The sequence below is a fragment of the Columba livia genome, chromosome 5, assembly GCF_036013475.1.
Source record: "Columba livia isolate bColLiv1 breed racing homer chromosome 5, bColLiv1.pat.W.v2, whole genome shotgun sequence".
NCBI classification, from domain to species: Eukaryota; Metazoa; Chordata; class Aves; order Columbiformes; family Columbidae; genus Columba; species Columba livia.
The window spans coordinates 28112619-28125051 of record NC_088606.1 but is presented as its reverse complement, the minus strand read 5'-3'; the positions used below and the strand labels follow the sequence as shown (position 1 = coordinate 28125051).

Below are 12433 nucleotides of genomic sequence, written 5' to 3'. Positions count from 1 at the left end.
TGCGAACAGCGGGGGCGCTCCCCGGAACGCCCGCGGCGCGGTGCGGAACAGCGGGGGCGCTCCCCGGAACGCCCGCGGCGCGGTGCGGAACAGCGGGGGCGCTCCACGGAACGCCCGCGGCGCGGTGCGGTGCGGAACAGCGGGGCGCTCCCCGGAACACCCGCGGCGCGGTGCGGTGCGAACAGCGGGGCGCTCCCCGGAACACCCGCGGTGTGGTGCGAACAGCGGGGGCGCTCCCCGGAACGCCCGCGGCGCGGTGCGAACAGCGGGGGCGCTCCCCGGAACACCCGCGGTGCGGTGCGGTGCGAACAGCGGGGCGCTCCCCGGAACACCCGCGGTGCGGTGCGAACAGCAGGGGCGCTCCCCGGAACGCCCGCGGCGCGGTGCGAACAGCGGGGGCGCTCCCCGGAACGCCCGCGGTGCGGTGCGAACAGCGGGGGCGCTCCCCGGAACGCCCGCGGTGCGGTGCGGTGCGAACAGCGGGGCGCTCCCCGCCGCTGCCGGGGCGGTACCGGCTGCCCGAGATCTTCCTTTTTCCCCTTGGAGGCGCAAGTCCTCGGGTCGCGCTCTAAGTGTTTCTGATCACAGTGACACGGGCGGGAGCTTGAAGAGACACACCCAATACCAAGAGGCTTGAAAAAAATTTAATGAGCTAGTAACACTGAACAGCGAGGACTAATCTAAAAACTGTTCCCACATCCTACTTAAAATATTTACAATTTTGTTAACTGTATGTACATTGTGTTCATTGTCCCTTATAGTGTATTTATAGATGAGTTCCTTAGGAATTATACCTGTTACGTCTGGAAGATGAACAGCACAGTATTATTGTAGTAGCTGTTGCTGGAAAACACGACAGACACCAGATGTGTGGCCAGTAGCCATCGGGCAGTGCTGATCAAAGCCTGGGGCTACGTGTGAGCAACACCACGCACAGCGCAAAGAGCACGTTCAGGTAAGAAACTTCTCTGCCTTGGAAATGTTCTGATGTGCAAGGCAGCAGGGTAAGGTACCAACTGTGCCATTCACCCTACTTGAGGAAAAGTAAAACAACCAACCGCACCCTTGGATGCAGCAGTACAGGGAGTCTGTAATCACAGACATCGACTCACATGGATCTGCATCTCCAAACATCCCCTTCACTCAAAATTCTGCTGCTTCATTCAAGGTCTACAAACCCATATAAAGCAGCAATCCCACTGTGATGAGCAATTCATCAAGTAGAGCCTAATTTTATGACACCCTGAAATTACACAACAGAACAGCACCTCTCAGAAGTTTCATGGTTCAAGTAAGAGAGACAAAGCCATACAACAAATAAAACTGGAGTCATAGCTCTTAAGTTTTAAGCTCAGTTAGCAGAGAGAGATTCTTTTCAGGCATTTCTTTACTGGCCTACATTTTACTTTTTAGTTTTGAAGCAAAGCTTCTGCTCTGTATTAAAGCGGGGCGGTATTACCTTTCATTGATATTTTATGCACTTCTTGAGCTCCCTTCTGCTACTTTATTTCCCCTTTCTGGAAATAAACCCAAGAAGTTCTCTGAAATAATTTCTGAAAAAGCAGTTTCAGAGTCAGCCACCAAGCTCAAAACAATTTAAGTATCCTGGCTAGGAAAGTCACAGACAAACGGACAGGCAAATGGATAAACCTGAGAATGCAAGTGAAAAGTTACCAGGCGAGTATTTGGTGTGAGACCAATCCAATACTTACTCAATGGTTTTACAGGATTAATAGAGAAAAAGCTAATTAATCTGAATTACTAGAAAATATCAAGCTTACAGATGATACAATGTCTGCGTAATTTTAGAAAAATCATCGATTTCATGGTTTATTTTACAATAATTGGATTAGTCTACAAGTTAAGGCAAACATACTAATGCATTTGCTTTTCTTTTTAAATCATAGTTATAAAGGTTACACAAAGTTCTTCAAAATTTCTAAGAAATGTTCACAATTGAAAAAAAGATTAAGTTTTTTTATATCAGTACACAGAAAAAAAACTAAGACAGTGTATACAATGCCATTATAGTAACAATATTCAAATATCTAATGGAAATATTTAGACCATTTGAACAATGTGCTTCAAATGGTGAACTGCAGAAATTACTTACAAAGGTAAATAAGATTGGCAGCCGTATCATAGTATTCATAACATGAACATAATTATATTGGCTATTTTCACAAAAACAGAGCATTTGGTTTCTGAACAATGAAAGCATTTAATGATTAAATAAACATGAGTATGTCTGTATAAGAAATATGCTGTTGCTTCATATAGTCTGGAGCTACTTTCAGGTGTTTGTTTTAATTCTTCTGAAAGAAAGAGCTTGCTCATGTGCACTTTGTCAACTGTTTTCTCCAGGTAACTGTAAATGCCTGTTTAAAGTCATGAAAACAAAATCCAGAGGAGGGCAGCCCTTGGTAGCGGGAGGACGGAGCATAGTTTATGTGTCACCGTTTAACACTGCCAGGCAGCTCTGCAGCAGCTGTAAGTTACCCTGTAAAAATAAAGACAAATATAACTGCATTTCCCCGTTCTCTTTTGTGCTTGTGGCAAAAAGATGGTTTTTAAATAGCAGTGACACTACTCAAGGAGAACAGACAGGTAGAAATATTTATGTAAGTAACTTCTATCTTAAATAGTGTTTTAAATGTAGAAGCCTTGTGTCATGGAACTAAATGAAGCCAACGTGAGGTTCAAAAATAAGCATTTTGTATCCTTTCCACATTGCTTCACAAGTTTCTTACTGAAGATCTAGTCTGGCCACAAAAACTATTCACTGCAGAGCACTGTCTTAGCAATGAAGTTCAGAGACACAAAGTTTTCATTTTTTATGTAGAATTGCCATTACTCTGTCACTGAAATACTCCCAAAGCAGAAGTATTAATATATTATAATGAAAAATGAATTCATCAAGAAGCGTTAACTAATTCACAGCACTCAGTACCTCCTCACCATAGGAGCCATTTCAGCTCCCAGCTCTGTTCTAGGCCAGGGATTGTGTGAAAGACAACAAACTGACCGACAGGCTTAGCCAGGCGATTTAGCCATCAATGCTGAGTTTAGCCATTACAGCCAGAGCTGCAGGAGATCATCTGAACATTAACTAAGCTTCATCTCTAAGGCCAACTTCGGCCCTTCTTTTTGAACACCTATGGGTCAGTTTTTAATCTTATTTTAAGACATATACCACCCAGTATTGACAGTATTCACATTGGTTTGTGCATTCATTTATGGTTAGGATCACTTCAAACTACTAGTTATTCACTGTGAAACAGTTGTACTAGATTTGATCCCAAATCTGAAATCTCTGTGCAAGAATCAAAGTTAGGTTGTTGACAGCATCGAGTAATTCCTATCAGGTTCAGATAAAATGCAAGATCAAAACAGCCTGAAGGCCCAGTTACCCTTCTAAACATTTTTTGATCCAAAAATAAACCTGTAAAGAAAACTTCACACAAACAAAGCATGTAATTAAACAGTGTCAGTAGCCCTGATTTGTATGTCCTTAATAAACAATCCACACAAGTACTAAATAATTTTAGTTCTTACATTTTCAGTTGAAAGCATTTCAAGTGACCTGTGGCAGACAGGCGGAAGGACACTCATCCCTCACCCCAAAAAGGTAAGAAATCATAATTCTATCCCCCATTAAGGTTCTTAAAATCCAGATTAAGCAATTAACTAAATTGAAGGCTTCAAAGTAGAAGACTCCCAGTTGTGTCTACTGAATGCTTTTCAGTCTTCTCCACTGATTTCAGTTACAGCCTTAACAGCTTTTTGTCCTTTTATGCCTATAATGGCAGAGGACAGTCGCAAGCTATTTAAGAGGCTTGTAATTCTCCAATATGAACAAGTTCAATATATGTGAGATGCATAGGGACTTGGTGGCCCATCTTTGCAGTGTATAAGATTCCTAAATCTAAGGTCTGTTATTGAACAGCTGATTTTTAGCTGTAATGAATGAAAAGGAACACTTCAGTCTGAAGTCATCAGTCTTCAAATGGAATACTTCAGTCTGAAGTAAAATATAATTGTGGACTGCACACATGTTACTTATAAAAAAAGTGTGACAGTGATCTTTTGGCCACCTCTTTACATGCCATCAGCAGCATGAAGTGTATTTGCAATTCAGAGGCCACTGCATAGCACTCTAAAGAAAAGAAGGTGCCAAGATGTCCTTTACACATCAGTCATTTCCAGACTCAGCCAGCCAGTCTGCTGACATTTTCCAAATAGGCACGTCATTTGTTTTCATTAGATCAAATTTACAAAGTTCACAGGAACAACCTTATTTAAATTATAATATCTGTAAGGACAGTAGAGGCCATGAGCCATTACTCTCTCTGGCTGCAACATCTGACACACTTGAATTGTATCAGCGTAGCTTGAGCAAGTCCTATGAATTCAGGTTCAGGAAAGTGTTTCTTACCAACTCAGACTCCTAAATTCTAGGTATTACAGTTACTGGCACAACCACTGTGACATAAACATCCTCTTCAGGAAAGAAAGAATTGCTGACAAAGCATTTAACCAAATCCCTTAGCACTGGATTTTGCTTACTCCCTTCTTCTGTTAGTTCCAAACAGACATCTGTTGCTAGTAACGCAACAAATTCTTTTTCCACAAAAAAACCATAAAGGAAAGAGCATATATATTTGTGGAAAGATATGTTTAGATTTTTTTATTTTCTATTTGAAGGAAGTGGCTATTTTACATTTCATATGTCAAAAGACTCTAAAATATAGCCAAGGCTATAAGTCCTTTAAATATATTATTATAACCTTAGCAGCTTCACCAACTGTCAAACCTCCCTTCTTGAACATGAATTCCAACCTGGGAACACCTCAAAATCCAACTGTTCAAAATACTGAATAGGTTTAAATGCAGCTTTTGCACTACATGTCAAAACAATCAGGTCTTACGTTAGCTACAGCTGTATGAAATAGTTAATAAACATGACTAGCTAGCAAAAGAGAAGCTAAACACTACCTTGAGATACTCAGATGGAACAGCCATAGAAAAAGAAACATCAATATGTTTAGTATAGCTCAGAGACGAAGCAGAATCTAAAGCTGTAGTCTGGCAGCTGTTTTAAGTAAATCTAGGGTATGTGCTGCTGCTCCGAAGTCGGCTCTCTTGTATTCCCAGACCCTCCCAGCAAAACTGCATTTTGACAAGGGATGTTGCGAAAACAAGACTGCAAGCAAAGCTTAGAAAAACCCAGAGCAACTTTTAGCTCCATCTTCCTACACAGCCGCACACATAATAGTGCCAATATAGGGAAAAGGAACAGAGTCATGCTTCATCATCCTTCCTGGCAGTAGTCTGCACTTGCATCAGCTTAAAGCAATCTCAACCCACACTGTGATTTTTAGCTTTTTCAAAAGTCTTGAACTGCAACCAGGAAAGGGTGAGAGAATATTAGCAGATTAAAACAAGTATTTTATAAGGAAGTAGTATAAACGTAACCAGGCAGAGAGGGTGCACTTAGTATTTGTACATACAGTGTCCCTTATTTACTGAAAGCTTGATTTCTGTATCACCCCTCAGTCTTCAACAGCCACACAGCCAGAGGTGGCTGAGGAAATGTGAGCTGTTTCTCAGAACCTGCTCTCCACACTGTGGTCATTTTGACTTCTTCAGTGCAGCGCTCTCTGTGTTCTGGAATTTGTGTTTTTCTTTCTGCACAGAGCAAGTAATTTTTAACAGTCATGCAGCCACCTTCACCGTGGCTGAATTCCTCCCAAAGACAAAGACGGCCTCTCTGCTGAGTTCCAGTACCCATTGCTGCACCAAGATTTTACCTCCTTTCTTTCTGTGCCAGGCGACTCCAGAAGCCACATGGTTAGACTGATTCCAGACAATGCATCTGCATGACCCCTCATTTGCAGGAAAAAAACCCAACCAAACAAAACCAAACCACCAAACATCACAACACTAAGACTTGTAGCAAAAGCCTGCTGCAGCAGCAGAATCTGTTGCTCCCAGCCCCCTCACCCCAGTTAGCTGTTTTTGCTGGAAAGTGCACTTAGACCTGAATAACAGGTCATGTTGCAAAGTTCGGGAATGCTGTGCTCCCCATGCCACTGACAAGCCAAGCAATTCCCAGTCTGCTAAAACTTCAGGCTGCTAGAACTTCACCTGCCTCCAGTAGCTGCAAAAGCACAAAGACAAGGACTGCTGCAGCATCAGGCAAAGTATTTTGTCTGGAACCTTAAAGCAGGGGGCTTTTGATCAGACTTCATTAATTTATTGCCTACATGAAAAAGGAGCTCTTTTTTTTTGCTTCTACAAGCCCTCTTTTGGCTCTTTTGCAAGAGGAATTAGGTGTCTACAAACAACCCAGCTTAGCCCAGCCATAACCAGGGCTACTTACGCCTCCTTGAAATGGGAGCATTGTTCATGATTTGCATTGCAACAAGTACAAAAACATTCTCTCTGAGACAAGGACAAACCTTCATATTCCCCTAACACTGCTCTTCACATATCAGGGGACAATGCTATTTCAATAAAAACCCCAAGTCTTTTCACATCACCTTTCTTCCTTTTATGGAACTCAGAAAGTCTCCACCAAACAATTTCGTCCTTCAGTCCTCTGTACAGACAAATGAAAATCTATCCATAAGACTATCCTCAAATAGGCTGGTTATAGCATTAATAAGAAAATTTTCCATTATATAAAATTAAAAATATGATCTATTGCACTTGTAAATTCTGCAATAATCCAACTTAGAATCTGCAGAAATAAAAGCACAGTGAACTGATCCATCTGCAGCAGCTAATTTTGAATAAATATGAAAACACAACCTTTGAAAAAAACAGAACTGTCAAATCTAGTGAGAAACAAAATATCCTTTCATTCAACAAGTCACAACATTTGTTAACATTTTAAGAACTCTCACTGTTACTCAAAATGTCCTTTTAGATTGGAAAGCTTTAAATATTCAAAACTGTCTAGTGAATCTTAGAGTGCTCCATGATAAAGTAGGTGAAAAGGGTCAGCAAAACAAAAAGTTCACCTTCAGAAACAGGACTACAGTTCAAAGCTTCTGTTAGAGCCTTATATACTCCTTGTTGGTAAATTTACTAAGACAAGGTAAGTCACAGACTGAGACAGACTATCTGAAGAACTGTGTCTTAAACACAAGCTGTGGTGAGAAATGAAGAAGAGAAAAAAAATTCAAGCTCTTCCAGGTAAACTGAGAACACCAAGAAGCACATATTGAGTAAGCTGAAAGCTAAAGAGATGAAGTATTTTCTGCCTGCCTTCTGCAGTTATTAGCTGTCAAAATTCAAGAGAAAATTACTACAAGATTTTGACTTGCACAGAGAGTTAATACAAGCGATTCTTCAAGGATACTTTAGAAGATAGAGACATTTTTTTTAAACATTCCACTCCAAGGCATATGGGGACTTCAGCAAGGGTGAGTTACAAGAGATGATGAAGAGTCAATGACTGAAGCAGGACAGAAGCATTGTGGATTCATTACCTTATTAAAGCACGATATGGCAAATCAATAAAAGCTGTTGCAAGCACGACTGTTAGGACTATTAATTTCACTAAAACCCATAACCAGTACGTTCATGACCAAATATGGGGATTTCTGGGAGACTCAGGGCTGGATACAGACAGCTGTTACACACAGAGAAGTAGGAAGGCTGAGTAGTGCACAGTTTTATGAGAAGATTTAAAACTTTCGGGAAAATATAGCTGAATTTCTGATATAGCACATTAAAGTAAACACTGTTCATCTGAAAAAGGAGCCAAGTATTCCAGACCTTACTGATTACTTTACCAGCTAAATATACTGTCGAGGTGAACTTATACCAACAAAGACTGAAAAAAACCCCAAAAAACAAAAAAACAAATGAACAAAAAAAAAAATCTTCCCCAAAACAACCCTTTTTATACCGCACTAGTTTTACGAACAATGGTTTTGGCAGAATGAAGAATGACACTGTCAACATTACTGAAAAGAGCGTAAAGCAGCAAGTTAACTCAGCAACACTATACACCTCTTAACTCGTCCTTTCAAGACATATATACTGAGTTAATTCAAAGCTTGGTAGTCAATGCACTTTCAGATTTGTGATGAAAATGAGAAATGATGAAGAGTTGACTTAAAAGAAAGCCGCCTCCTGTTATAGCACTGTAAAAATAAAAGACTGTTGTACTCATCTATGAAATCAGAACAGGTAACCTGATTTAACCAAAAATTTTACTTTTATATGGATTAAAAGAATCAAATACATTGTGAAATTTAAGGACAGTACAGGCCCCCCTTATTTTTTTTCCCTGCAAAAGTGTTTTTTACTGAAAAGGCTATCTGCAACATTCCTCTTTTGTTAGCACTTTATAGTTTAAAGGCAAAAAGGTTCATAAATCATCCTCCGAGTAACACTGATCTCTGACTTCAGACAGACCTGTGTGATCTCATGCTTTATAGTCAGTCTATCCTATACATCAAGCCCCCAGCATCTGGGTAACAGAAGAAACCACTTCCAATATCACAGTAAAAATGGAGAGATTAGTTTTTAAAAATAGGTAGGTATTCAAGCTCTGCAGCTATAAATATTAAACAGCTAGAGAAACATAAAACTGAAGCCAAAATTTTCTTCAAGAAGATGAGTTTTCCAAAGGCACCTCAAGCACACCAGTCTCTCAGAGATACTTCATCTGTACTTTCCCCCCCCCCCCTCTTTATTATTCAAGAAAGTTTACCTTTCTGGATGATGCTTACCTTCATATTCCCCTTTCTGAATGTGAAGTGCATATCACATAACAAATGTAGCCACTGGGGTTATTCAAGCATGTAATATTTAAAATCAGTTGAAATACAGGCCAAAAAGGATCACAATTACCTTAGCATGCTTTAATTCCAGTTCTGCTAGTTCCACCAGATTTTTTCTGAATGCTGCAACTCTTCTTGTCTTAAAGTCTATCAGTTCTATAGAAAATAAAAATGGATTCATTAACATTGGATTCATTATTGCTAGTGTCCTCAACTGTTAAAAAGATTCTCCTTCAGGATGGCAGAGGTAAAGAGTAAGAGAAGGCAAGAGGGAAAAACTCAAGTTTAATCTCAGCACATTCTGGACTCAAAGATACTGCTACACTGTTGGATGAGTTCAAACCAACACTGCAGTTCCTCATCTCCAGCTAACCTTTTGTGGACACAAAGCTCTTTGGAGAAAAGACTGCGATGTGGATGCTTTTAAACATTTTGTTCTCTTATTCCAAGTGCACTGTTCTTTCAAGGCTGATACGTGCAAGTCTTTAGGGAAGATACTAAGCTAAAAGCTAGCACAAAGAACAGAGGAAGCACGTATGCTTCATGCATGCAGCTTTGTGGCTAATAGGATCACTCATTCTCCACTGTCTCATTTATAGGAACCGTTAGCCAAATTTACAAGGTCAAACAATACTTAAATTACAAAAAACAGAAGAGCATGATATTTAAACCTTGAACAAATCTGCCCCAAACAATGAGTCAGATAACTACTAACTCGCAACAATCTTAGCTTAACAGAAGCAAGTAAATTTCCAGGGAAAAGGCAACATGTAAATAAGGTTTCTTTTCTCTACAGCTACTGGTAACTCTGCAACTTCAATGAAATCTCATTTCATGATCTCTCCCTTTTCTAATGTAGTATCATCTCTGCAACAGCCCGCTGCCTTCACAGAAGAACGCATAAAACCAAAAGCAGAATTTCAACAATACTTCAAAAGACTAGGTTTGCCTTTACTTCTAGCAATTATCATTTTGTATCCTATGCATATAAAAAAGCAGTTAACAAATAATTTGCACCTAGACTTTGCTGTGCCTAATGGAGCTATGAGGAGTTCAAGGAAAATATCACTTTAACTTTCTAAAATAAGTAAATACTGATTAAAAGATAATAGTTCTGCTTAGGAAACAGAACAAAAAAAAAAATTCTCATTAATAATATCCTAAAATCTGTTAATTTTCAATTACAGTTATGTAGGATCAAAGACCACCCAAATACCTTGTTTTGCTGATTCAGAAATTTTCTCAAATTTCTGACAGCATATTTGCTGAGTAGTTTCAGCTTGCAGCACATCTTTATTTTTTGCTCTTGCTTTATCCAGCGCCTTATTAGCATTTTCATAATCCACTAGTGACCTAGATCTTCTATACAGGAGATCCTATAAAAAAAGGCATAAGAGATGTATAGACTTCACAAGAATCTACCCAAGGATTTTAGTATATACCAAGTAATTAAAAAAAAAAAAAAATCAGATTAATTTCAGTCTTTCTTGCAGTATTTCAGTTCTTATCAAATTATCTGCATTCACTTCATCCTGCAAGTCACAGAAATATCCACACTGGATCAGACACGCAATTTAATATTGTTTGGTCTGCATCTTGTCTAGCAACAGATGGCTTAGATGATACTCTAAAAAGCCTAAGAAGGAGCAACCACGGGAAATTTCACAGTTTCTTAGATCAGAAATGAACTATATTTAGATTATGTATTTTAAATACTCACAGGGCCCAAGAAACAACAGTAGCATTTTTTTGTGCAACATTTCTTGCTGTGATCGTCTAACTACAGACATTTTCTGTCAAATGCTTCCTCATTCTGTCACGTTACTTAATCATCTTACAACAAAAATACTAATAATGACACTTTCTATAGGTACAGATTACCAAAACTGGCTTGTCTTTTTGCAGATAATTTGGAATATCCAATTTTAATTTAAAAAAAAAAAGTAAACTTGCTTGCAGTCTACAACAGCAAACACATTGCAAACACATGAACAATCCACCAACAACTCTTCCACCATTTTTAATTATACAGCACAATTTGGCCTTGTTAAGTGGATCACACAGTTCCAGTCAGTCCCACAATCAGCAACTGCATTGTTACCCCTTACATAGAACTGAGATCCATGCTTACAGTTGAGGGAGGAATTGCAGGCTACAAGTGGCAGCATTTTAACCTACCTACTGTGTATTTCTCAAGATCATTCTATATCTGTTTAAAAACAAACAAACAAACAAAACTATTTCACTGAACAAAAATCCCTCAATTCACCTTAGCAGCTTGTGATTCCCTTAGGTAATATTTCAGAAGATCAGAAAGTTTAAGATCTTCATCAGCAGATACCCGGGCCTCTATTTTCTGGAAAAATAGCAAGTAAAAGCATCAATTTAAAAACATCCAGACTTTGGGTATTCACTTGTATGATGTAAATACAACATGAAACATACAACAGTATAAGACAGATTGTCTTTTTCAAAAACCAGAATCATTCATTTGTGACAGAACACTTAAAGATGCATCATGAGAAACAGTATAGAACTTTGTATTAGAATGTAAGCAATAACATACTGTGCAAACAACTTTCTATTTTAAACAATGCTTTCTTCCCATTTTCTATTATGTGTATCACATTCTAGAAAAACAGCAGAGAAACAAAAACTTATCTAGCATAAAGAGTTGCACAGCAAGTTTTGTGTTGTTTTTGAGATCAAAGGAAAACAAATTAAGGCACCTTTGCAGAGGAGTTGTGTAACTGTGTGTATTAAATGGTCCAAAAGACCAATAAATTTATTTGCTTGTATTTGAAACAGATATTTCTGTGAATTTAGAAACATAGTCTGCAAGTGCACTTTTTGAATCTTAAAAAAAATTTGATAAGGCAACATTTTAGGTCAAAGCAAGTAATTCTATTAACTTCATTTTCTTTAAAGTATGTATTTTAAGCAGATTTGACTGTCTGCATTTAGGAAATAGACACATTTCTCATTCAAAAGTTTTCCTGTTATATAGCACACATCTTCCGCTCTATCAAGCCAAAACAAGTAAAAAGATAAAAGATATAGTTATAAAGATACAAGATAGGAGCATCAGCAACAATACTTCTGAGTCAAATAATTGCAGAAACAGATCTTGGCTCCAGAAAAAAGCAGCATGAGTGCCATTTTTTTAATTAAGAATTACATTTCTTCATTTCTTTATTCCATAACAAGTTCTGTGATACTCAATAACAAGTATGGAAGGCCTGTAAGCATTTTAGAGGAACAGTAGCTTTACTAATGTATTACGCAGAAATGCCTACAACATTTAGTAGACTGAAGACTCCTAAATAGAAGTAATTTTAAAAAAAGAGATGACTGAAACCTTACATTTTTCCATTCCTTACCACACATTGCTTAAATGCTTCATATATAAGCAGCCATAAAGCACCCACATATTAATGTCTAGTTGACACAAGATATCCTGCTACTTCCAGGATGTACACAAATAATGTATCTAAAAAGGTTTCATAGTACATACCCTTGTTTTGTCAAATAACTCTGATACCTTCAGAAAAAACCTGCACAAAGGAAAACAGCTTATATTACAACATTAACTTGAACAGTCTCATTACTTTCTAGGACTCAAAATACAATCTGTG

At 38.7% G+C, this 12433-nt stretch overlaps 1 protein-coding gene across 2 annotated transcripts in view; it reads right to left on the bottom strand.

Annotated features, from left to right (window-relative positions):
- Window positions 1-628: 628 nt before the first annotated feature.
- The window catches only part of SNX6 (sorting nexin 6), a 28253-nt gene continuing 16448 nt past the window's right edge, over window positions 629-12433 (bottom strand). For both annotated transcript variants that reach the window (XM_065064073.1, XM_065064072.1), the window contains exons 10-14: window positions 12313-12352; window positions 11068-11154; window positions 10015-10174; window positions 8869-8954; window positions 629-2500 (exon numbers count right to left, since the gene is read on the bottom strand). In XM_065064073.1, coding sequence (XP_064920145.1) covers window positions 2447-2500; window positions 8869-8954; window positions 10015-10174; window positions 11068-11154; window positions 12313-12352 — 427 coding nt within the window. In that variant the 3' untranslated portion in view covers window positions 629-2446. The remainder of the gene's footprint in view (window positions 2501-8868; window positions 8955-10014; window positions 10175-11067; window positions 11155-12312; window positions 12353-12433) is intronic.